The 25,919-nt window shown below is 40.2% G+C and overlaps 1 protein-coding gene across 2 annotated transcripts; it reads right to left on the reverse strand.

The window, feature by feature from the left end:
* Positions 1–1,996: 1,996 nt before the first annotated feature.
* LOC110492466 (MAP kinase-activated protein kinase 2) lies at positions 1,997–25,873 on the reverse strand. Of its 2 annotated transcripts, none has more exons than XM_021566809.2 (10): positions 24,565–25,873; positions 6,409–6,548; positions 6,244–6,308; positions 6,038–6,117; positions 5,808–5,934; positions 5,519–5,594; positions 5,284–5,408; positions 5,024–5,109; positions 3,768–3,848; positions 1,997–3,529 (listed from the first exon to the last, which is right to left on the reverse strand). In XM_021566809.2, the coding sequence occupies exons 1-10, from the start codon at positions 24,805–24,807 to the stop codon at positions 3,386–3,388; spliced, it is 1,167 nt and encodes a 388-aa protein (XP_021422484.1). In that variant the 5' UTR covers positions 24,808–25,873; the 3' UTR covers positions 1,997–3,385. The 2 variants fall into 2 exon arrangements, with proteins under 2 accessions (XP_021422484.1, XP_021422485.1); XM_021566810.2 differs by having other exon boundaries at positions 3,768–3,845; positions 24,565–25,391.
* Between the last annotated feature and the right edge of the window lie 46 nt (positions 25,874–25,919).

A 25,919-nucleotide genomic window follows, 5' to 3' on the forward strand; every position in this document is an offset into this window, starting at 1 on the left:
TCACAACAGTATCTCGGACCTGCCTGGTGTGTTTCTTGTTCTTCATGATGCTCTCTGCGCTTTTAACGGACCTCTGAGACTATCACAGTGCAGGTGCATTTATACGGAGACTTGATTACACACAGGTGGATTGTATTTATCATCATTAGTCATTTAGGTCAACATTGGATCATTCAGAGATCCTCACTGAACTTCTGGAGAGAGTTTGCTGCACTGAAAGTAAAGGGGCTGAATAATTTTGCACGCCCAATTTTTCAGTTTTTGATTTGTTAAAAAAGTTTGAAATATCCAATAAATGTCGTTCCACTTCATGATTGTGTCCCACTTGTTGTTGATTCTTCCTCAAAAAATACAGTTTTATATCTTTATGTTTGAAGCCTGACATGTGGCAAAAGGTCGCAAAGTTCAAGGGGGCCGAATATTTTCGCAAGGCACTGTATAAGAGATAATTGTTTTCCATATACTTTTCACAGTGAGTAGTGAGATCACCACAACGAAGTGAGATCAGAGAGCATGTCAGCCGGCCGGAACCGCCCATTTCGAGCAATCTGTATAAATGATGGGATAAGAAAAAACGCACATTAGACCAGAAAGACGTGAAGCTGTAGCTGAACATTTAAAGTGATTTGAACTTTGAATCTCAACACGAGGTGGAGACGATAAACTCACCTCCCGGACGATCACTGGTAAGGCTGATTAGCGGTCCGAAGTAAGTATCTTCGAAAGCGAATTTAAGTATGTACATCCTGTTACTCCATCGATACGGCTGGCTAGCCGATCTTCAAATATGCTTCTTACAGAGAAATGCAGAGAAAGTCAACTATGTAATTCTGTTCATAAATACACGACAAGTCACCGGATACCGGAGAACTACAAAGAAGGACAACAATATAACTTTTTGGAACCATTTTGGACAATCAGAGCCTTACAAGCGTGCCGCGAAAAGGCCCAACCCCCTTTCCATGGTGGCCCTGTTCACCGAGAGACCCCCGGCAATTCATGTAAATACATTTATGATTTTACTCAAAGCGGGCGGCGGTTCGTGTGCAAGGTATATGGATACTGTATGTGAGAGTAGTTTCTGAATGTACCAATGTTAAGTGTCTCTGTCCCTCTCCCTCTCTTCTTTAACAAGCATCAATGTTGTTGCCCACTAGGGACCTGTTTTCAGGTTATTACGTCTCCAGTCAATAACCAGTGCAGAGTGTGTATGTTTATCCTGTGTTCTCACTTAATTAGTTAGTAAATAAATATACCAATTTGTGTAGAACTGAATCATAAGTAAGGCTTGGGTTTTTGCAGATGCAAGGTTATAACTATTCAGAATGATGATATGATACGAGGTTATGATTGATGAGTTGACTGTTTATAGACGTGATAGGTAAAGAGCTTTTAGAGTTTAATTCGGTAGATGGTAACTCATTAAAGAATCACTCTCCTGGTGCCCCAGATCCTAATGAGTTAATTGTTACATTTAAATCAGGTAACAATTAAACATTGTTATTTATCTAATTTTCAGCTCATGAAAAAATGGGACCAACACTTTTACATGTTGCGTCTGTATTTTTGTTCAGTATATTAATGTGGTTTTTGAACAATAATTTGTTTACAAGCATGGCAGCTGCACTTTTAGTTATGGTTGGCGCAGCTTGTTGGCCATTATCCAATCAATGTTTCTCAATAGGTTCTGAAAAAGATCTGTGATTGGTCAAAATACCATTTAGTGGTAAAAATATCAGAATTGAGCTGCACGTGTAAACGTAGCCTTAGAACCCTGCATTACATCACAAAATCATCCGCTCCAAGTCACGCATATATCAGAGGTTGACTGTATGAGGTTGAATGCTTGTCTTTCCATCTCAATGACAGCAGAGGGTGGTAAAGGGCTGTACAAACAGGAGAACGTCTTACATTGCCACAGTATGACATCAAGGCTACTTTAGGATTCTGGCACACCACCAGTCACATACCAATCAACACTTTCGAGAGTACAAGCGACTTTGTACGAGTTTTAATCCACAGTAAAAGACAGCCAGGACATTAGTAGAGCAGTTTGCGACTAGATGTGCTACATTTCATATGTGTACCGCCATACCCCCATGCATTACAATGGTGCCCTTACCCTCAGTGTTCCCCATCGCCTACCACAGCAGAAACCCTGAACAACACTATTGCTGATGTGTGGAAACCGATAGTTAATGACACTGATGTTGTTGAGTTCAGTAGTGAGAATTCTCTGATAAGATATTCAAAAGAGTGCAATCAGCATTAATCTGTGACTTTCATCAGGAGAAGTGACATGGGCTACACCATCTATGGGCTTTTGTGAGCTCATTCTATGGGGTGGATATTGGATAACAATGTCCCTGTGCTACTGTCTACCACAAGGTGGCTTGAATATTCCCTCACTGTCATCACATTGGGAAAAATCCAAATTTGAGACTAGTGCACAGACCTTGAATGTGTGTCAATCACGCATAACATCAATGGGAGGTGTGTGAAAAGTTAGGCTACGTGCACAGGTCTCAAGTAAGGATTCGGCCCAATGTCCCCAAGGCACAGTCTTCTTTTCTAAACAGTCAGTCCACTTTTAATGGTGGTGGTTATAGCTCTGGCTACAGGTGTGTTGGCTAAGAAATCAAACCCAACCAACAATGAAAACCCATTAAATTTCAGTCATACAATTCAAAAGTCCAATCTAAAACAAAGCAAAGAGTTCATGGCAAACAAAAAGTCCCACACAACAAATAGAAAATGAATACCGTTGGTGTGAATAAGTATATACAACGAATGACAACTAAAGCAATAAACTAAAATACATACAATTGAACAAACAGAAAACATTGCATCCCCCATTGTGAAGAGTTAACTAATGTGGCCCTTCAGTGCACAGGTAGTGTTTCCAGTGCATAGCAGAAGAAAAAAAAAATAGACATAGCCATGTCCTTAAAGCAGGGGTAACCACAGTATAACTGGATGCTTCCATGGTCTCTAAGCTACTTACCCACGACAGTATCATCATGAGAACCATGTGGCCAATACTGAGGGGAATCAACATTGAAGAACACAGAACAGAGATGGGTCAGATACTGAATTAGTTACAGTGCTGTCGGCTCGCATATAGTGATCAACAACAACAAAACCCACTGCCTCACAGATACCATGTGATAACCATCTGATCTATTTGCAGACAAAAAAATAGTTATTTACCTTGAATGGCAATGTTAAAAAAACGATTAAAGGGGGTAAAACGATGAGAATAAAACTGATAAAAATTAAGTTAAAAACTAAAATGGAAACAATTTTTCTTGAGATTCTGACTTTCACCCCTTAGCAATCTCTGCGTGTCCTATTAGCTCTCTTTCGCCGCATGAGTGTGTGTGTTTCACAGGCCCGGTGTTTCAGTGAGTGCTTTGTTTGCCTTCATTCTTCTCTTCATCAGCAGCGGATTGGTCGAGTCCTTGATGGTCTTGATCTTGATTTGCTCATAGTCCACTCTCATGGTTGCTAAGGCACTTGTCATTTCCTCCTAGTAACAAAAATAAAAAAAATTGCATATCACAGAAACAATTTCAAATCATGTGCAAAGCACAGAGAAAATCCAAAGAAGCGAATACGCAATTGTGTAGAGTGTTTGCTTCTGTTGTACAGTCTAGAGTAGGATATTATTGTGCTCAATCAGCATGGAAGAGCCTTGTGGATCCAAGTCAGAAGCAAAATTAACTCTATCAAATCACTACATTGCCAGTGTCTGTGCATGTGTTCACCTTGACCTCCTCCCAGACGTCCTGCTCCTCCTGCAGCACACGGCTGGTGTGGAGAGGGGTTTGAGGGACCTCCATAGACTGCTGCAGGAAGACCAGCATGGGTTAGCATTAGCACATAGCTTTAGAGAACACATTGTGTCAAACCAAGGCACGTTAATATAGGAGCAAACTGGAAATGTGAAAAGTATTCAGAAACTCTTGGAGGATACTTGAAAGTAGCGCTCCCGAGTGGCACAGCGGTCTAAGGCATTGCATCTCAGTGCTAGAGGTGTCACTACAGACCCTGGTTCGGTTCCAGGCTGTATCGCAACCGACTGTGATTGGGAGTCCAATAGGGCGGCGCACAATTGGCCCAGCATCACCCGGCCCACCCCGGGTTTACTATTAAGTAAAGATACCTTAATAGAAAATTACTCAAGTAAAAGTCACCCAGTAAAATACTACTTGAGTAAAAGTATTTGGTTTAAAATATACCTAAGTATCAAAAGTAATAAAGTATAAATAATTTCAAATTCCTTATATTAAGAAAGCCAGATGGCACTATTCTTGTTTTTTATTTATGTACGGATAGTCAGGGGCACACTCCATCACTCAGACATAATTTACAAACAAAGTATTTGTGTTTAGATCAGAGGCAGTAGGGATGACCAGGGATGTTCTCTTGATAAGTGTGTGAATTGGACCATTTTCTTGTCCTGCTAAGTAAGCATTCAACATGCAATGAGTACTTTCGGGTGTCAGGGAAAATGTATGGAGTAAAAAGTACATTATTTTGTTTAGGAATGTTGTGAAGTTGTCAAAAAGATCCATTGTAAAGTAAAGATACTGCAAAAAACGTCAGTATTTTAAAGTATTTTTTACTTAAATACTTTACTCCACTGCAAAGCAGGCAGCACCATTTATTTATTTATAGATCGCCAAGGGCACACTCCAACGTAATTTACAAGCAAAGCATGTGTTTAGTGATTCCGACAGATCAGAGGCATTGAAATAAAATGTACATTATTTTATTTAGAAAAATAGTGAAGTAAAAGTTGTCAAAAATATAAATAGTGAAGTATAGATATCACAAAAATAACTTCAGTAGTACTTAAAAAATATTTATCCTCCAGTGTATTGATTCTGTACATATTCTTAATAATAACCTTGTACTATTACATTGTGATCAAAACACACTGCAGCAACAGTTGCTCAATGGGTGGTACACCTAGCCCAAAGGGTATATTAGGGGGAACACAGAGGGGTGCTGTGCTTACATTGATCCAGGGGTGGTTCATGAACTCTGTGATGCTCATTCTCTGGGTGGGCTCAGTCTTCAGCAGGTGGCGGATCAGCTGCTTGGCTGGGAGAGAGAAAACACAGAGTTACAACTATTGTAAGCAATTCATACAGGATTAAAACTGCACCTATCCAGTGTATGTGAAATCAAAATGTATATTGTTTTTATACATAATTCCCATCAATGTCATGATATTCATTTTGGCCCATATAAATACCCCTGGCTTCTTTTTATTACCTTCTTCAGACACGTCAGACCACTCTGGGTTTGGGAACTCGTACTGTCCATTCCTGATGCGTCTCTTCATCCCTGGGGAGATGGCCAGGCCATGGTTGGAGTAGAAGGGAGGATATCCACACAGCCTGGGGAGAGAGGCGGAGAGGAACATTTACACAAACCAAAACATGCTACGTTCTGTAAATGCTGCTATTGGGAATTGATTCATGCTGTCAAACTATGTTGTATCACTTACAGAATATACATGATGACGCCCAGAGACCACATATCACAGGATTTGTCGTACTTCTCTGGACCAAGAACCTCAGGAGCTGAGATAAAGGAGGGAGAAAAACCAAAAGACTAAATAAATCCAAGCATTATATTTAAAGAACAGTAAATTAATGGCATTGAGATCTTCATGAATTAATGGCATTGAGATCTTCATGAATAATTACACCAACAAGATTTAGGGTGTATTATAAATCACAGAGACAGTAAGCATGTTGAACAGCAAGCATGCAGACCGAGGGGCATGCCCTTACCAACATAATAGGGGGTGTAGCATGGCGTTGCCAGGGAGTTGAGTGTGGTGATTTCTTTTGCAAACCCAAAATCGGTGAGTTTGAGGAGGGCGTCTGGCCTTTTGGAGGTGTACAACAGATTCTCTGGCTGAGAGATAAGAAAATAGTATTACATTTTTGACCAAACATGTACATAAAATGTGTTCTGCCTGAAGGCATATACAGTATAATTCTGTTCAGACAGGCTTTACCTTGATGTCTCTGTGAGCAATATCAATGGCATGCAGGTACTGGATGGCTTCACCTATACTCTTCATAATGTCAGAGGCCTCTAGATAGGGGGTGGGAGAGAGGAGAAAGAGTTCAAGGCATAACTGAGCGAGTGAAAAGTTGAATACCAGTGGAGTGAAGGGAGACATTCAAACGGTCCAAAAATTTGGAAAAAATATGCCTTTACCTCTTTCTGTGAATGCCTGGTTCCCTCGGTCTTGAATATGGCTAAACAGCTCACCGCCATCCATGCTAAAATATAGAAAAAACATTGAATAACATAGGCTAAAAGGATGTGTGTGTGTGTGTGTGTGTGTGTGTGTGTGTGTGTGCGTGCGCATGCGTGACCTACCACTCCATGACAATGAGCAGGCATTTTTTGCCCTGGTAGAGGTTCTCGTAGACGTCCATGATGCGTACAATGTGAGAGCAGGGCGACGCCCTCCAGTGCAGCTCTACCTCCCGACGAGCCTTCGCACAATCCTGCAGCATCTGAAGAGAGGGAGGAGATGAGAGAAGGGTGAGGATGGAATCAGAGGTTACAACTCATCTTCATGGCTTCTTTCTCATCACCACTGATTATAACAGACCGTAGGCTTTCTACATAAAAGTGAAAGCAATATGACAGACAGTCAGAATTACCGAGCATCAGAAGGGGATTTTTAGGCCTGAACTAATAACCAACAATGACGCAAGCTTATGGTAAACCACACAGAGCCGAGCTGCTGACATCTTTCAAAAAAGGTTACGTAGTCTAGATTTCTCCTCAACCAGTGACTAGTGTACCATTTCCTCAACTACTGAGGATGCATCAGGCCAGGGGTCTCAAACTTTCAGTGTCTAACTTGTCACCCGTTTCTAAATGAGAAACAACGCAGTGGCTTTTCCGCAATCAGTCATCAGTTTACTACGAGTTTAGAGAAGACCTCAAACAATGACGGAACAAAAGCCTTCCAGAGGTGGTCACTTCCCTGACTCTGCCTTTCAGATCTGATTACGGCAGCCTCAGACATAATAACATTTCCCTTCTTCCCAGATGCTACTGCTCCGGAGGCAGCCTTACGCAACCTAAAGACTTTACTTACAACTTTGGAGTGCAAGAACAATACCATATGAAACACCAAGCTGGTGAATAAGGTAAAGGCTTAATCCTCGCCGTGCCTGCTGCGACAGGCAAGTAAACAAAACACACTGTAAACACTTTACAGTCAGATGCATTAATCAAAGAGAATCTTGGATTGGCATCAATTCTCCAACGTGTTCTTCCTCCAGATTAAGCTGGCTGTAAACTATATTACTTTAAGTGGATAACATCCACTAGCCTGTGTCACATCCTGAGACTTGAACAGTGTAGAGGCCAGTTAATAGTGACGTGTAGCAGAGCAGTTTCATGGTAGGGAAAGGCTTCAGGAACACACACAGAGACAGACTGACATTTAAAAGTATAACTGACAGTGTTTAAGCAACATGAAATGTCAATCAAATATTTTCATATACACCCTCACGGCTTCTAAGCTAACATATGGAATTGTTTTAAGATGGTCATACCTTGGGCTGTGGCATTCAAAATGTAATCAGCCGGTGATTGTCAAGAAAATAACGGTCGTCTCACGGTAACTGACTGTTAATGAACATAAACACATTAAGCTTCTACTGGCTTACACACAAGCCACTGATGAAGACCTTTGGAACATCTACATTTTAAAAGTCTAATACAGCCATGTTATATAGCCTACACCTACACAATAAATCCATTGCTCATTTTAGACAGGTCTAAAGAAGCAAGTTATGAAGAAAATGTATATTTCAGAAGAACAGAATAGCATACTCTGAGTTGTCCTTATGTTAGGTCCTGATCTGGCTAGGCCAAATGGTTGTGTGCTACACAATTTTAGCAGACAAGATTTGCTTAGAATTCAGTTGCATTACATTGAACAAAGCTGAATAAAATATAATGGATATTTTCTCCTAACGATTTGAGGATGTGCGCACATGCGGCTATTCTGTGAAATAGGTATTCCTCTTTATGCTTAATTTAGAATGATTCATGTAACTTTAGTTGTTCTACAAATGTTGGGCTATATGTTGATTTTTTTATACATTGTAAGGCTGTATGATGAGACTAATGACGATTTGAAAAGTCGCTTGAAAAGCATGTTTTTTGTGCAGGTTTTACACTATATCAGTCACTCATTCACAATTTCACAAGCACTTGATAATGCCTAGAATCTCACGGCCAATCCCCTTTGTGTGGCTGTAATGCACCCTAAAAAAAAAAAAAAAAAAAAATCCATGCCTTTTGCGGCCAGTGGCCGTTGTGCCCTTCTCCCTGAGTGCTGCACGCTCCATCACATGATCGGGTCTTTCTAACAGGCTACAAGTGAAGGCAGACACATTGGGACGCAACTACGTGTTCTTATCCAATTCCGAGGTGCATATTGAAGATATTGGAAAAACTGTCCACGTTCACTTTGTCAGCGAACAAGATGAGTAGGCCTAACGAATAGCAAAAACACTAGCTTAATTCATTCCACTATCCCCCATAGTACAAAGGTTGACCTATTCTATTCTGTCCGAGAAATAAATATTCCAAACATAGTCTGGGACAGTTGCGGAATGCGATAGATCCCAAATTAATACAACCTCTAGCATAAAAAAATAACTTTTTTACACAATGTTTCTAACGCAACAGATCAAAACATTTAGCTTCAAATGTCTTCACATTATATATGTTATACATTATATATGGCTATAAGCACGAATGTTCCATTAGCAGAAAACACAATTATCAAAAGTGACCGCAAATGCAATTCGGCATGTAATGCTTTTTATAATGAAAAGGTGCATTTTTGTGGTGAAAATTATCTTTCCCAAAATTTAAACTCACGCGCTGCTTATTTAGGCCAGTTATGCTCTACACCCCTGTAAATTAATGTACTTAATTTTAAGAAGTTATTTGGCCACTTTGTATCACTAAAGCTTATTAAAACATATAGGCCTATGGGCTTGCTACATGAGGTGTGTGACTATGACTAGAAAAAGTCACAAAAAATGCATTGTTTCTTATGCTGGGCATCATTCACAAGTAATATATAAGTTAAGGGTGACAATATTAGCCTATCAGACTATTCTTGATTTTAATCTCGTCTTTACATATACAAAAAAAAAAAATGGCGAAATTTGTTTTGATTTAGAATGGACCATTATCATGAACCTCTATCGAAACGGGCAGCGGAAATGTCATTTTGCACTTAATAGCGAATGGAGTACACTTTTCCCTGTGGTTTATTTTCATGCCAGCCAGGTAGACTATACTCCCGTTGTAAATTAGAAATTCGCTTAACATTAGGAAAGTAAGAGAAATAAATATGGAATGCCTAGTCTATAGAAAGTTGATCCCCCTCTTTTTAGTAGAGGCCATCCCTCTGTTCTCTCGCACAATTACATAGACTATTGAAATGTTGCGCAACATGAGCCCTCATGAAGTGTTTGATTAGATTTTCGTAACATTTGCATTGATGTCAGGGACAATATGATTAGAGGGACAATAGCAGTAGGGTAAAATACTTAATTTTTGGGGTATCTGTACTTTACCATTTATATTTTTCACAACTTCTACTTCACTACATTCCTAAAGAAAATAAATGTACTTTTTACTCCATACATTTTCCCTGACACCCAAAAGTACTAGCTACATTTTGACAGGAAAATGGTCCAATTCATACACTTATCAAGAGAACATCCCTGGTCATCCCTACGGCATCTGATCTGGCGGACACACTAACCACAAATGAGTCGTTTGTAAATTATGTCTGAGTGCTGGAGTGTGACACTGGTTATCCGTAAACAGTAATTAAAAATAATTAAAAAATGGTGCAATATGTTTTGCTTAATATAACAAATTTGAAATGTATACTTTTACTATTGATCCTTAACTACATTTCAGCAATAACATTTAATTTTGATGCTTAAGTATATTTAAAACCAAACACTCACATTTACTCAAGTAGTATTTTACTGGGTGACTTTCAAGAGTCATTTTCAATTAAGTTTACTTTTACTCAAGTATGACAATTGAGTACTTTTTCCACCACTGGACAATAGAGTGCTGAGTACCAGGCAGTTAGTAGCCTACCAAACTTACTAATGACCATCAGCAGCAGCAGAGCTTGGAGAAGCCTAATTACCATGACTAAACGGTCACATGGAATTTGACTGCCTTCATGACCGCAGGTGTGGGGGTAGTACGGTCACACCAACAGACCAGTCAAGCTACCATTGTGGGCTAAGGGTTAAACACAGCAATAAATAAAATAATGTATTATCCAAGACCTGAGTCTATGCAGAGCGGTGTGCCATAGCCAATCAGAGATACAGTAGGCCTTTATGCAAATAAGCCATTGCCACACAGGCCTGCCATCAGTCACTTTGAAATGGACTGTGTGTACAGGCAGTAGCAACAGTGCAACTTTAGCTCAAAGGCATTCGTGAAAAGCCACAAAATTTACCCGAATGGATTTCTGCAAATACCACAGGAGTCCCCTTACATTTGGGAACTTTACAGTCCTATTGATCAAACCACCATGAAAAAGGTTGGCTCGCTCTCCCTCAGGTACGCACATCAACTAATGCAAGATGAGATGAGTCAAACTAACGAGTGAACATTAGACAAACCCTCTCAATCTTTTCAGCTAGTTGGCTGTCAAAATTGCACTGATAAACAATGGTGTAGCCTAATCTTCCTTATGCAGCTTGCCTGCCAATGCATGCTTGTCCCGCCAATGCATGCTTGTCCCAAACCATGTTTTGACAACAATGTGAACTTGCCTGCTCGCCCATTTGATTGATGCCAAATACATTGGATTGACAACCAAAGTTTTTTCTTTAATACATTTCCTCCAGTGTGTCAGTAGGCTCGGGGATAGAAGAACAGGAATAATGAAGGTCATTTAAATGTAGTTAGGCCGTGACTGGCCTCACACTCCAGTAAAGTAGATGGTGGGGTATGATCCCAGCGTTCCTCACAGTGGCAGTCAAGCACCCAAGCTAACTGGCTAAAGTTGGCTAGATACTTCCAGACAAAGGAGAGAACACCTCATTGACCATTTCTCACCCTAGCAGAGCTGGTTAGGCTGTTAACACTGGCTGAATATGACCAAATGGATAGCAGTCATTCAAGTGCAGCATAGCTAGCAAAGCAATTCACATTTCTTGCTAGCAAACCAAATGACACCTGCATCTCTAGCTGTAGCCACCAAAAAACATTATGAGTGGAAAAAGTTGGTCACTCACCCAGTCCTCCAATGACATGACATCCTCCCAGCAGCTAGCTAGCTAACGTTAGCAAGCTAAAAACACAGAGCCTAAGTAAATAGCTACATAAATAGATATACTAGCCTATTAATCATGTTATCACTGCCCTTGCTAATTTGATTGTATTGACATTCACAGCCTTCGCTACATTCCTCTGTTTTTCTGACAAACAGTGCATCCCAAATGGGTGGAGGCAGCAAACAATGTACCAGTCCAGCTGTGATTTACAACCTGATAAAACCTATTTTTAAAAACCTCTTATAAAAAGTTGGTTTAGCAGCATAAGCTGGGAATTTGAGGTCATGGACAATTATGATTGTCTTTCATATTTGCTAAGTACTTAAAACGCTGTCAGTTCCACTTTAAGGCTCTTCTGGAATGTAAGACCAACACTATTCTCCTCAATAAAGTATTGTATGAATGTGGGATTATCCAGTACCTTTGACTCCTGATATTGACTTAATGCAACTCGTCCTTTATGCACTAAACCAGAACATGCAGAAATTCGAAGCAACTAAAAAGTAGGAAAATTGATTTTACAAGTGAACAGCACTTGTAGGCTTAAAGAGAGCTCGCACTTAATGCATGTCGGAGGTTCGAGGCCCAAGGTGTCAGTGGTGTTGTGTCCTCCTGGCTGTTTACTGTGCGAAATAGGCTTGGGCGATATACTGTTTATCAGGGTATTTCAAAATACCAACTAAATGATTTTCAAAACCAGGGGTGCGTGCTACGCCCCTGCTAACTAAGTTATTTATAACTATAAGAAATCTAAGATGTTAAAGCTCCAGCTATGCATTTGGTTTGCTAACTTGCTATCTAAGTGGCTAAATGTCAAGGTAAAGCATCTTGGCAAAATTGTTTTGTGCATAAAAAAAGATCCATCCATCCATAGTACCAGTCAAAAGTCTAGACAAACCTACTCATTCAAGGGTTTCTTTATTTTTACTATTTTCTACATTGTAGAACACATGGAATCATGTGGTAACCAAAAAGTGTTAAATCAAAATAGATTTTATATTTGAGTTTCTTCAAAGTAGCCACCCTTTGCTTTGATGACAGCTTTGTACACTCTTGGCATTCTCTCAAGTAGCTTCATGAGGAATGCTTTTCCAACAGTCTTGAAGGAGTTCCCACATATGCTGAGGACTTGTCGGCTTCTTTTCCTTCACTCTGCGGTCCAATTCATCCCAAACCATCTCAATTGGGTTGAGGCCGGGTGATTGTGGAGGCCAGGTCATCTGATGCAGCACTCCATCACTCTCCTTGGTCAAATAGCCCTTACACAGCCTGGAGGTGGGTTGGGACATTGTCCTGTTGAAAACAAATGACAGTGGGACTAAGCACAAACCAGATGGGATGGTGTATTATAGCAGAATGCTGAGGTAACCATGCTGGTTAAGTGTGCCTTTAATTCTAAATTATTCACTGACAGTGTCACCATCAAAGCACACCATCACACCTCCTCCTCCATGCTTCACGGTGGGAACCACATATGCAGAGATTATCCATTCACCTACTCTGCGTCTCACAACGACACAGCGGTTGGAACCAAAAACCTCAAATTTGTACTCCAGACCAAAGGACAGATTTCCACCGGTCTAATGTCCATTGCTCGTGTTTCTTGGCCCAAGCAAGTATCTTCCTATTGGTGTCCTTTAGTAGTGGTTTCTTTGCTGCAATTCGACCATGAAGGCCTCATTCATTAAAAGTAATGATGGACTGCCGTTTCTCTTTGCTTATTTGAGCTGTTCTTGACATAATACGGATGTGGTCTTTTACCAAATAGGGCAATTTGGTAAAAGCATTAAGGAAAGAATTTGCACAAATGTACTTTTAACAAGGCACACCTGTTACTTGAAATGCATTCCAGGTGACTACCTAATGAAGCTGGTTGAGATAATGCCAAGAGTGTGGAAAGCTGTCATCAAGGCAAAGGGTGGCTACTTTGAGGAATCAAATATATTTTGAGTTGTTTAACAATTTTTTGGTTACTACATTATCTTGTGTGTTATTTCATAGTTTTGATGTCTTCACTATTATTCTACAATGTAGAAAATAAAGAAAAAGCCTGGAATGAGTAGGTGTCCGAATTTGACTGGTACTGTATATACAATTAAATGTAATGGTGGCCCTTGCATGCACTTCCAGTAATACCGTATACCCGGTTTGATACAGAAACAGTATGAGTTATGAAAATCTGGATACCGCCAAATCCTAATTTGTAGCCTACCCACTTGCACATCAACAAACAAGAGTCACTCCCTGACGTCATTCAGTATCCCTGGGAGGAGGGGGCTCTGTACAGCTGGCACTGTCATTCCCTCAGCATAACACACACCAACCACGCGTATGTACCCACACACGTCAGACATGTTTATGGGACACCTGAGCCTTGCAATGAGAACTACACAAAGCGCAGAATAAATATCAGCCCATTGAGAGAAGCAGGAGATTGAAATTCACTCAAGAGTTTTCCGTTAGTTAACACTATCAATGTTTCCCTTCACAGTGTCAATTGTGATCGAATCAATGCAATATTAGCCACTTTCAACAAAACATACCGAAACAAACTATGCAAGAGATGTTGTTGTCGGCAGAAGGCATGGGAGTAGGATTCTATTGCACACAATTCAGCCTGTACTCTACACAGACCGGTGCGGCATAGCCAATCAGAGCTGCAGTAGGCTTATATGCGAATAGACCATTGCTGTGCCATTAACTTTTTTTTGTGGCCTGTTTACAGCAGTGGTCCTACAAATTGCACAAAATGTGCTCATTTCTAGACATCTTTGAAAAGCGAGTCAGGTAAAGATCTGGTTTGTTAGGGGCAGTGTTGTATTTTGAGACAGCCTTGAATAAGCTAAGTAGCCAATAGACAGAGGGGTAGCATAATGTGTCTGATTCTGTTTATTATATTTTGTAAAGTGGTTTCATGCAAACCAAACATGTTGAGTCACCTTGTCTGAAGGACAAGCGGATAAACAGGTTAATGTCAAGCCTGCATGTTTTTTTTTCAAATGTCTCATGGAATGTTTATTTTACCTTTATTAAACTAGGCAAGTCAGTTAATAAAGAACAAATTCTTATTTTCAATGACGGCCTAGAAACAGTGGGTTAACTGCCTTTTCAGGGGCAGAACGACAGATTTGTACCTTGTCAGCTCAGGGATTTGAACTTGCAACCTTTCAGTTACTAGTCCAAAGCTCTAAACCACTACTAGGCTCCCTGCCACCCCATGTAGGCCTACATTAAACACCACACATTGGCTGCTACTGTAGGCTGAATGATAGAACAGCTACTGCCATGTTAAAATGATATGGGATGCATTTTTGCCACAGTTTATGGTAGGCCACTCTGGTAGGCCTACACTATGATCAAATAGCCACAGTAGTCTACTTGGCCACAAAACTAATTGAAGCAGGAACAGCCTCAATGTTCACAGTTGCAGATGATTTTCACAACGTTCAAGTTTAGCTAAAAATGCCCACATCAGTATCGGCCTGAGGTCTAATTTAATGTCGATGTGCAAAACCAATGTCAAAGCTGAGGTGCATACCAATATAACGTGACATGACGTAATGATGCCACATAAAATTTTGCGCTAAACTTGCAAAACAGCATCTCTAACCTAGCCCACAATGTCTGCTGTGTGGATCAAGCAGTCATTTGAAAGAGTAAAAAAAAAAAAAAATTCAGCGAGACAACTCAAAGGAGAAATCCCTTAAAATAGTCAAGATGATGGAATTCATTGCCCTTGACAATCAACCGTTCTCTGTCGTCGCTGAGGTTGGCTTTCGTGACTGGTCAAGCACCGGTACACACTAGTGCCCTATTTTTCAGATGTTTCCCTACCAGAGTTACACAGTAATAGCGTCACTGCTATTAGCTTCACAACATACTATGGAATGCCATTTGGGTCTAAAAAAGATACACGTCAAATAACACTATTTGATAAATAAGTTAAATAAGCCTTTAACTTGACACATCAAATAACAGTTCTATTATAGAATGTTGTGTGTGCAGAATTTGCACGTGCAGGCCAGGCGCCACTACTACTATCAGTAACACTGTCAAAGCTGTACAAAAAAAAAGTCTGCAAACAAGCAAAGACCGGCCACGAAGGATGTGTTTACAATACCGCGCTGGTAATAAAGCAATATTTGTTTGACCACAACTTCCGGGGTAGCTAGCTAGCTTTAGCTTGGTACCTAGCTAGCACAAATACAACCAGTCTGAAAACAATGACCAGTAGAAACTCCAGTCATTTTCATTATTCTTAGCAATGATTTAAGAATCCTTGTGAGTAAGTATTAGCTAGGTAGTCACTTGTTGTTCAATTACTGAAATTGAACTTCAGTTCATGAAAATAAATAGCTAGCCAGCTACTTAACCCTGTTGCCCAAAGCTAACGTTATAAGCAGCCAGCTAGCTTCATCTGGCTAGTGAGGCTCGGACCAGACTGGGTTGTGAAGCTAGCCACAATAAGGATTAGGCACAATAGTGGAATTTGCGATTGCCTTCAAAATAAAAGTCCCTCTTTGAAAGTGACGCAGAAGGTTACAATTGGTGGAATCATGCCATATTTAGACTAGATAATGTTACACAAGGTTGGAACATGAAGCAATGAAATGGGGTATCAGTCTACTCGGTGACACCTACAGAACACAACTGAAGAGTTTACGCAAATATTAGCATTGTATCTCTTATCGCGGGACTGTGAACATGTGAAATCACCTCCCCAGTCACCATATTTGGGGGGTGTATGGACATTCATATTGCACTGTACAGCTTTATTTTAGGATTGGGGATCAATGAAATGGTTTATCAGTCTACTCAATACCCAATATATTTTTTTCCCCCAACGTCCTCCCCAGGAGTTATCAGACCCCAAAGTGTTCAATACACATAGGTTGAAAATAAATGTAGCTCAACGCCGTTGTTTCAGAGTCCCGCAATAAGAGCTACGATGCTAATGTTTTCTGGATGTCACTGAGTAGACTCATACCTATGGATTGTGGCTCAATGACATGGGGGTAAGGCTGTGAAATAAGTATGCCCCAAAGCAATTCTAAAGTATAATACATCCAGTGTGATTTCAACATTGTCAAATTAACAAAATTGTCTTTTGTTGATTTTATATAACATTCCAACCTTATTTAGCATGATCTATTCAATTATGGCAAAACTATACTATTTGTATTCATTTGCGTCACTGTCAATTACATACTTTTATTTTGAAGGCTAAATCGCAAAGTCCACTATTGTGGATAGCTTCATATAGATGGTCCGACCACTATTAATGAAATAAGAACTGTCTTATAAATTAGGGTTATTTTAGATGATACCTAGCTATAGCTACTGAAACAGATGTTTTGCTATGTTTATGGGGAAGAACATTGTTTGCATCCATGAGCTAGCTAGCTTCTTTTTTTTTTGTATTATTCTTTTTTTTTTAAGTGACCAGCAGTGTAGGTGTGCAAGACAACTTTACCAGCATCATAGCATACGTATCGATGAATCGTTGTGACATATGAACTACGAGTGAGTGTAATCAATGTGTAATAACTACGTAAAAAAAGTATGAACACATTAAATTATGTGACGTGCAGTCATTCAGGTCCTGATTGGTCAACGAGCTTATTTGACATGTCAAATAGTGTTATTTGTAGAGGTCAACCTATTAAATCGGAATGGACGATTAATTAGGGCCGATTTCGTGTTTTCATAACAATCGGTAATCGGCATTTTTGGACACCGATCATGGCCGATTACATTGCACTCCACGAGAAGACTGCGTGGCAGGCTGACTACCTGTTATGCGAGTGCAGCAAGGAGCCAAGGTAAGGTGCTAGCTAGCATTAAACGTATCTTATTAAAAAACAATCAATCTTAACATAATCACTAGTTAAGTACACATGGTTGATGATATTACTAGTTTATCTAGCTTGTCCTGCGTTGCATATAATCGATGAGGTGCCTGTTAATTTATCATTGAATCACAGCCTACGTCACCAAACGGGTGATGATTTAACAAGCTCAATCGCGAAAAAAAGCACTGTCGTTGCACCAATATGTACCTAACCATAAACATTAACGTCTTCCTTAAAATCAATAGAAGTATATATTTTTAAACCTGCATATTGCCTGCTAACATGAATTTCTTTTAACTAAAGAAAGTGTGTCACTTCTCTTGCGTTCTGTGCAACAGAGTCAGGGTATATGCAGCAGTTTGGGCTCGTTGAACATGTGTGAAGGCCATTTCCTCCTAACAAAGACAGCCAACTTCACCAAACGGGGGATGATTTAACAAAAGCACAATCGTTGCACGAATGTACCTAACCATAAACATCAATGCCTTTCTTAAAATCAATACACAGAAGTATATTTTTTAAAACCTGCATATATAGTTAAAATAAATTAATGGTCGCAGGCAATATTAAACTAGGGAAATTGTGTCACTTCTCTTGCGTTCATTGCACGCAGAGTCAGGGTATATGCAACAGTTTGGGCCGTCTGGCTCGTTACGAACTAATTTGCTAATTCAATGACATAACATTGAAGGTTGTGCAATATAACAGCAATATTTAGACTTATGGATGCCACCCGTTAGATAAAATACGAAACGGTTCCGTATTTCACTGAAATAATAAATGTTTTGTTTTCGAAATGATAGGTCATTAATATGGTCAAATCTGGAAACTAAGGCTTGTATTTCTGTGTGTTATAATTATGTCTATGATTTGATAGAGCAGTCTGACTGAGCGGTGGTAGGCAGCAGCAGGCTCGTAAGCATTCATTCAAACAGCACTTTACTGAGTTTGCAAGCAGCTCTTCGCAATGTTTATGACTTCAAGCCTATCAACTCCCGAGATTAGGCTGGCAATACTAAAGTACCTATTAGAACATCCAATAGTCAAAGGTATATGAAATACAAATGGTATAGAGAAATAGTCCTATAATAAAATGCCAACCTAAATCTTCTTACCTGGGAATATTGAAGACTCATGTTAAAAGGAACCACCAGCTTTCATATGTTCTCATGTTCTGAGCAAGGAACTTAAACATTAGCTTTTTTACATGGCACATATTGCACTTTTACTTTCTTCTCCAACACTTTGTTTTTGCATTATTTAAACCAAATTGAACACGTTTCATTATTTATTTGAGACTAAATTGATTTTATTGATGCATTAAGTTAAAGTGTTCATCCAGTATTGTTGTAATTGTCATTATATACAGACACACATTTATATTTTAAAGAATTGTCAGATTAAAGCAGTATCGGATTTTTTTGGTCCTCCAGTAAATCGGTATCGGCATTGAAAAATCATAAATCGGTCAACCTCTAGTTATTTGACGTGTATAGTTTTTGACACGCAAACGGCGTGGTCAGTGTGGTGTGAGTAAACTTTATTTAATTATGTAAGTCAGGTAAGAACAAATTCTTATTTACAATGACGGCCTACCCCAGACGACGCTGGGCCAATTATGCACCGCCCTATGAGTCTCCAGACCACGCACAGCCTGATGTGATACAGCCTGGATTTGAACCAGGGACTGTAATGACGCCTCTTGCACTGAGATGCAGTGCCTTAAACCGCTGCGTCCATGTGTGTGTGCGTTAACTATTTAACTGTACTAGAACGCTGAAAAAGGTCACAAAAATTAGAAAAATTGGCATTATCGTTATTGGTTTTTTTGGCAAAGAAAATAAATCGGACATCGATATCGGCCAAAAATGTAATGTTGGTGCATCACTAGTCACAAAATCTATATTGTTTAGATGTCGTGACCAATGTTCCGCCCAAATCATTTTTGGCACCGACCAAATTTCAGGTCTACTGAATATATATTTGTATTTATTTATTTTTTCATAAGTGGAGACCACTACCAGCCCAGTCAGTTTTAATCGTAAGATTCAGTATTCTGCTATACCGGTTAGCTGATAATTCATACAGGCAAAAACAGGAAGGAGTCTCTTCCCTCCTCACAGACAGCCTAGCCATTGGCAGAGATACGGGAAGAATCTTCCCTCCGTATACCGACAGGCATTTGCAGACAGGGAAGAATCTGCTCTGCTTACACAACAGCCCCTGAAAGGACACTGTCGGGAAGGGCAATGTTGTTCCATTTCCAGCACAGAATCTCTGACACACATATATATACACACACACACACACACACACACACAGCAGGCAATTCATACAGTACTATACTCAAGAGACCACTTGATAATCAGAGGCTAAAGCACGTACAGATCTGAGGCTAGGCTAGTAGGCAAACACCTATCCAAAGAGGGAAAGGCCATCTAAAATGGTGGTTCGTCATTCCAGGGAGGTCTCTCCTCTGGTTTGCCCATCTCAGGACACCTGCCCAATAAACGCTGAGTGTCTGCGTGGAGCATGGTGCTGTATGAATCCAGACTGAATAATTCTCCAGTCATCTCTGGACTCTTGCGCCAGGCTACTTTTAGAGCTCAGACACACCGGAAGGACCGTCAAAATGTTTGCAGTACTCTGTATCTCTGTACATTGTCGGCAGTCGATGTCATTTGTGTTCACACAGCAAAGACCTTAAAGTCGTCAGCCAAAGCCCTGTTAAAATACTTCAAACCAGGTGGCAGTAGCATTATTTGGCAATGGATGTCTGTGTTGCTTTAGGGTCTAGTTCCCTCAAACTCAACTCTGGACCTTGAAGCCAGTTCCTCAGCCTTTCTTCATTGTTCTCCTCGGAAAATCCAGGACCGATTTAGACCTGGGACAGGTTGATTTAATTATCAGATAGAACAGAAAACCATTATGATCCAGTCCTCGTAGGGTACGAGTTGAATACCCCTGGTCTAGTCAATGTTTGCTAGCTAGCTGATATAACAAGCTAGCGAGATCACAAAGAAACAATTATATTCAATATCCATAATCACATACAGCCCATATATACATTTTTGGTAACGTTAGCATGACTCACTAGCTGTTGTGCTAGCTAGGTAAAGACAATGCATTGACTCTTTTCAGCCAGCTACTTCATTGAAACTAATCTATTGTGATTTAATTATGTTACTAGCTACAGTGGCCAGATAGCTAGCTTAGTAAAGCATTGAGTGTTGTGTACATTGTGCTGCACTTACCACCCCATTCATTTCATAAGTAGTGTGTGTCACTACTGTGCTCAGTTAGCAAGCTAACATTAGCTAGCTAATAAACAAACATGATAAAAAAAAATCATTCAAGGACAAAACTCCTTAGACATAAAAGATGTAAAGTACTGCTCTAGATTTTTTTGCAGCTTTATTGTTTTAGTTAGAACAATGCTGTCAGCTCCCCCACGCGGAGATTCACGCCCTCTGATTGGCTCAAAGTCAAGTTATTGGCCACTGCTGAGCATTGTGAATCCACAAGTAAAAACGGCAGGTTCGTCGGTACACAGCAGGTACATCTTTTGTTCTAGTGATGCACCTACCAACAGTCAGATTCTCAGGTTGTTTTATGCTTTAGACATCGGCTTTTTCTCCACCAGCTTATAGTATTAGGACGGGCCAAGCAGGGAAGGAAGAGACAGCAGGGACAGGGTTACTAATAGCAAACCTTTCATCTTCAGATCGTAGAATAACTCGACTTTGAGCGACTAAACGCACCAATTCCGCATGTTCTCTCTGTTGCTCTTTAAAGAAAAACAAGATTTCAATCTGGGGGGGTTCGATGTGGCAGTTAATGGTGTTAGTCCACCCATGAGACATAGGAACAAAGCCAGTATCACTTCCTCAAAATCATCAGAATGAATCTAAGATACCTAAAAAATGCCTTTTAAAAAGTAATTAATTGACATTTTTGCAGAGGTTTTAGTCACTCAATTTTACATCAAATAAGTGCACAATGCTGCTGGGCTGGTCTATCCTACTGTCTGTGCGTTCTGCGGTAGGATTGTGTAGAGCAAAATCACTGCAGCTGTGCATCCTGGTGTTAGTGGGCAAGTGAGCATTGTCAAAATCAAAACCCAACCCTGAAGTAACTCATGACAAAACTAAATTTTGGATGAAACTGACCAAAACTATGCTATTTACTTTGTAGTCAATTTTGACACTAGAATAAATGTTTGTCTAATATCGATGCCACATAGGCCGTTTTTGATCAGAAAAGTTGTTTATTGCTTTCAGTTGCGCTTTAAGGTAGAGTAAGAACAAAGCAGTGGCCAATTACTCAAATGTTGTAAAGGGAACATGTGCTCTTCTCTCTATCCCCATTAGGCCTAATAGTATTAGCCTGGCCCGGGCAGTGGAGGAAAGGGTGTAGACTAAGCCTAAAAGCAAAGCGCTCATCCTCAAGACTTTGGACGCAGTAGAAAAGGAAGGATCTGAGAGGTCACAAATATTCAGAGGTTCATGATCTTGAGTCTTTATTCAAATATATACATCTTTAGCCTTATATAGACTTTATGGGAAAGGAAGAATGACATCTGTTCTTGTGCAATTCCTCCTAAAGGCAATTTGTAAAATACAACACTGAATGAAGCCCTTCTACAGCATACCAGCTTAAAGGGCCTGACAGTCAAAGCCCTGGTCACAATTAGAGCTGGGGGGGATAAACTGAAAATTAACTGCAACGACCACTTATCGTGAGCATTTTCCTGATATCGTTCATTACAATAAGTAGCCTATACTAGAGAAATGTGAAGTTCAAAATAAGCTTGCTAATATGGGTTATTGTTAATGGGACAATTGATGGCTACAAACTAGTAGTATAAAAGTTTTTTTTTTTTAAGTTAAAAGTATCGTTATTAATTCTGTCAATTTATTGCGATCTGGATTTCTGTCCATATCACCGAGCTATAGTCACAATACAACATTACAAGCTGATCGATAAACCCATATACCAGAGGTGTCAAACTCATTCCACAGAGGGCCGAGAGTGGGTTTTCCTCCTCCCTTGCACTTGACAGATTAATTAAGATCACTAATTAGTAAGAACTCCCCATTCCTGGTTGTCTAGGGCTTAATTGAAATGGAAAAACCTGCAGACACTTATTTTTTCAATTTAACTAGGCAAGTCCGTTAAGAACAAATTCTTATTTACAATGACGGCCTACGCTGGGCCAATCGCCCTATGGGACTGCCAATCACAGCCTGGATGTGATACAAGCTGGATACTAGGCCCTCCATGGAATGAGTTTGACACCGCTGCCATATACACATCTGACACCCTCATCCTCATCTCCACTGCAAAGTCAAGCTGTGCTCAGCATCACAATGCCACCAACCCCGGTTGCCCAATCAGAGCAGGAGGATACATGCATCAGGGCTGACCAATAGATCCCAGGGGAGCAGACTGAGGAAATATCTGGGGAAGTTATCAATTTTCAATTATCTCTGCCTGAAGGCTAACACTGGGGCTCAGCAGGCAGAAACACTGCCCTGAGGGGCAATGAAAGAACATAAGACTGTGTCTGTGAGATGAGGAGTGTGTGAGGTGAATAGAGAGAGGTGGCAGGATGCTGCTATTGTTTAGGGCTTATCTGGGAAACCTAGAAATCAGCATGGGACATCTGTATGTTTCAAGTCTGTCAATGATCTAGAAATTATTTTAGGGTTGACAAAGAACAATGCACTGAAGTGAACAAATGAGTGGCATATGAGTTTCTGAATTTCAGAAATAACAGTTGTCATACATTTTTTGAAAAACATCAGCCTTTTTCTGCAAATTTTCCTGGGAACCTGTTATAAAAGCTGATATCCGTTTCTTTTGTGCTGAGTTTTATTCCGAAACATATTTTCACAAACAATGGATTATTCGTGACTCATCGAATCTGACAGTTGCTGAATATGCCTGTACCTGAAGCCCAGCCTACTAAGTCAATAATGTCAGGGCAAAGACACAGAATTACTATTTAACTGTGTTATATAAATAGGCCGACAGATCAATGATGTGTTAGACACAATGTACTTCCATTTCAGAGTATTTAATAAACAATGACAGATTTCCTCTGCTGCACCGTCTCTATGTCATTCACAATTTTTTTTGTACTCCCTTTTCTGTAGAAGTTACTGCTAGTTAATAGGATAAGTCAAATAATGGCAGCAGAAGACCTTTTGTTAGTTTCCGTATCTGCTTCAGGGTAGACAAGAGGCCAGAGCTATTTGGGGACCAGAATGACAGCTGCGGTATGACGATCACAAACACCAGCAAAGAAAAGCCCTGGTTGAAAGCAATGTTGACACTAAACAGCCCCAACTAGGCCTAAATACAGACATTCAAATAGGATCAGAAAGTTTTCCCATTTTAAAGTGAGAGGAGAGGCTGACCTTAATGTAATCAAGAGCAATGATTTGCTCTATCAGCCATCCTGATGGTCGGATATGAATCATAGGATTTCTAGTGTAGAGTCAGGGCCTCAGAGGAAGTGGCACCCACAAGAGATTAACTATGCCACGGAGGTACTCTGGTCTGCTCTCTTGTGAGCAGTATAGGAGTAAACAGATTTCTTTCTCACTCAAATGGAATTGAAAACTTGAACACAAAATGTCAAATGTACTCACACTGAAAACGTCAGTGCAACAGACCTATTACACTTCAAATCTAGGTAAAAAATAAATAAAAAAAGCTAGGCTTAGGCTATATCACATTGATAAAGAAAAGGAGAGCTGCACACCCTAGGAGCTCCGATGCAATAAATGTATAACCAACCTTGACAGGGTCGAAATGTTGGTTATAAAATGATTGCATTAGAGCTCCTAGAGTGTGGAGCTCTCCTTTTCTTTTTCAAATATTATACTCCGCTAGCCAGCGCCGCTGGCTAACCAGGTGTGCGTTTCTCTCGCCTTCAGATAGATCAATCACATTGATAACATTATATGGTAACAAAGTTGCAAGTCACAAGTACAAGACACTCGTGAACTTATTCAACTGCCACTCTGGAAATGGAATAAGGTGGTGCATTGTGTGCTTTGAAAAGCGTGGGTATGTTTTGAGGAATTCCTAAGCATTTTTTCTGTCCAAATGAAAGACCTTTTGCAGAATGGCAGTACAATACCATAATTGGTCATTCATAAGTGGGATGGGGGGGAAAAAAATAATCATACTCGATTGAGTTCTCAAATATGCACGGCTATAAAAGCCCCATTCTTTAAAATGACATTGTTTCACTTGGACAGTTTACGTTTTAGTATACAGTCTCAAAATCACAAGAATGCACAAAACACATTTACCTTCAAAGCGTATTTATCTCCACTTCCTTTTTGGAATATCTCCAATACTTTCCCATTTATGCCCATGCCAAGGACTTGACTTGTAACTTTGTAGTCGTCAGTTATGGCATTCTTTTTTATCTGAAGAGGGTTGTGGGGTTTGACGAAAAACGGAGGAAAGGGGGCAGAGTTCAGATTTGGCGCTTGCTGTTGTTGCTGGTTCGGAAAGGCCGGTTGGTTCTGGTTCTGAGCGTTCGATAACATTGTTCTGATCTGGTTTGAGAGAGCGGGTTCACTTATAACAATTCCAATTTTACCGCAGGGAAATCCTCAGTTAAAAATAGTGGTTTCCTAATGCTAGCTACCTGCTGATATGTGGTCGAACTCGCATGCTAACGTTAGCTAGTTATACAATCACAGTGCCAACTTCCAGTCGAGACTCAAGTGTCCTTAAAATAACTTTAGTTAGATTACTATCTAACACGCATATTGGTTAAGCTACTTGCTCATGAACCGTCTCTTAATATTCAAAGTTATCTCGCGACAAAGCTAACGCTCCGAAGCTTCTAAATTCATTCGTTTCGACACTCTACCACCTGCATTGAAGTGAAGTCACCACCAGAAATAGGAGGAGCTTTCTTTCGTTAAGCATCCGCTTTCCGTTCTTTGAACATGTGTTTATCTTGTCCAGTATTGGTGGCCTTTCTATATTTTCAAGGTAGCTCCCACTGAATAAAATCTTCAGACTTCAGTATCGAACGTCTCAGTCGACACGACTTTCAGGTTGTATCTTGTTTGTTTTTTCCCCACTCTCGCTACTGTCTGTCATAATGACCTCACAAGTTTAACTCGCTCGAGACTCGAATCTCCGGAAGATCTCAATTTCTACCTACTTGCGCCTTCTCTCCGTGTAACCTTCTCAAAAACCATTGGACAAGAAAGCCAGAAGTCCCTCCTCTCTGATCGTCTCCTCCAATGGGTTTCGAGAAAGAGAAGAGAGGACGCGAGGATGATGCGATACGTTTACATTTGAGATCTTCCCACAGATTGGAAATTTTAAAGGCCCAGTGCAGTCAAAATTCAGTTTAAAGGACCTTCACGCTTCGGACACACCGACAGCTTTTGATATTTTGGTACAGCAGAATTACATTAATTTCCAATGAAACGCTGCGTTTGCCTTGCGACATTGCGTTGCAGGTGCAGTGCATACATTGGATTTATCGAACGTATGCGTCAAACGGTATGCGTAGACGGTTTGACAGCAATGGTTGCAGAAGATGAATGTTGAACTTTTGTTGCATACATATCCAGATTGCTGCGTACTAATTGTGTTCGAAGAGTTTACCGCCTCATATCCACCAGATGCATCGAGCTCT

Source organism: Oncorhynchus mykiss, chromosome 16 (assembly GCF_013265735.2).
Source record: "Oncorhynchus mykiss isolate Arlee chromosome 16, USDA_OmykA_1.1, whole genome shotgun sequence".
Lineage (NCBI taxonomy): Eukaryota > Metazoa > Chordata > Actinopteri > Salmoniformes > Salmonidae > Oncorhynchus > Oncorhynchus mykiss.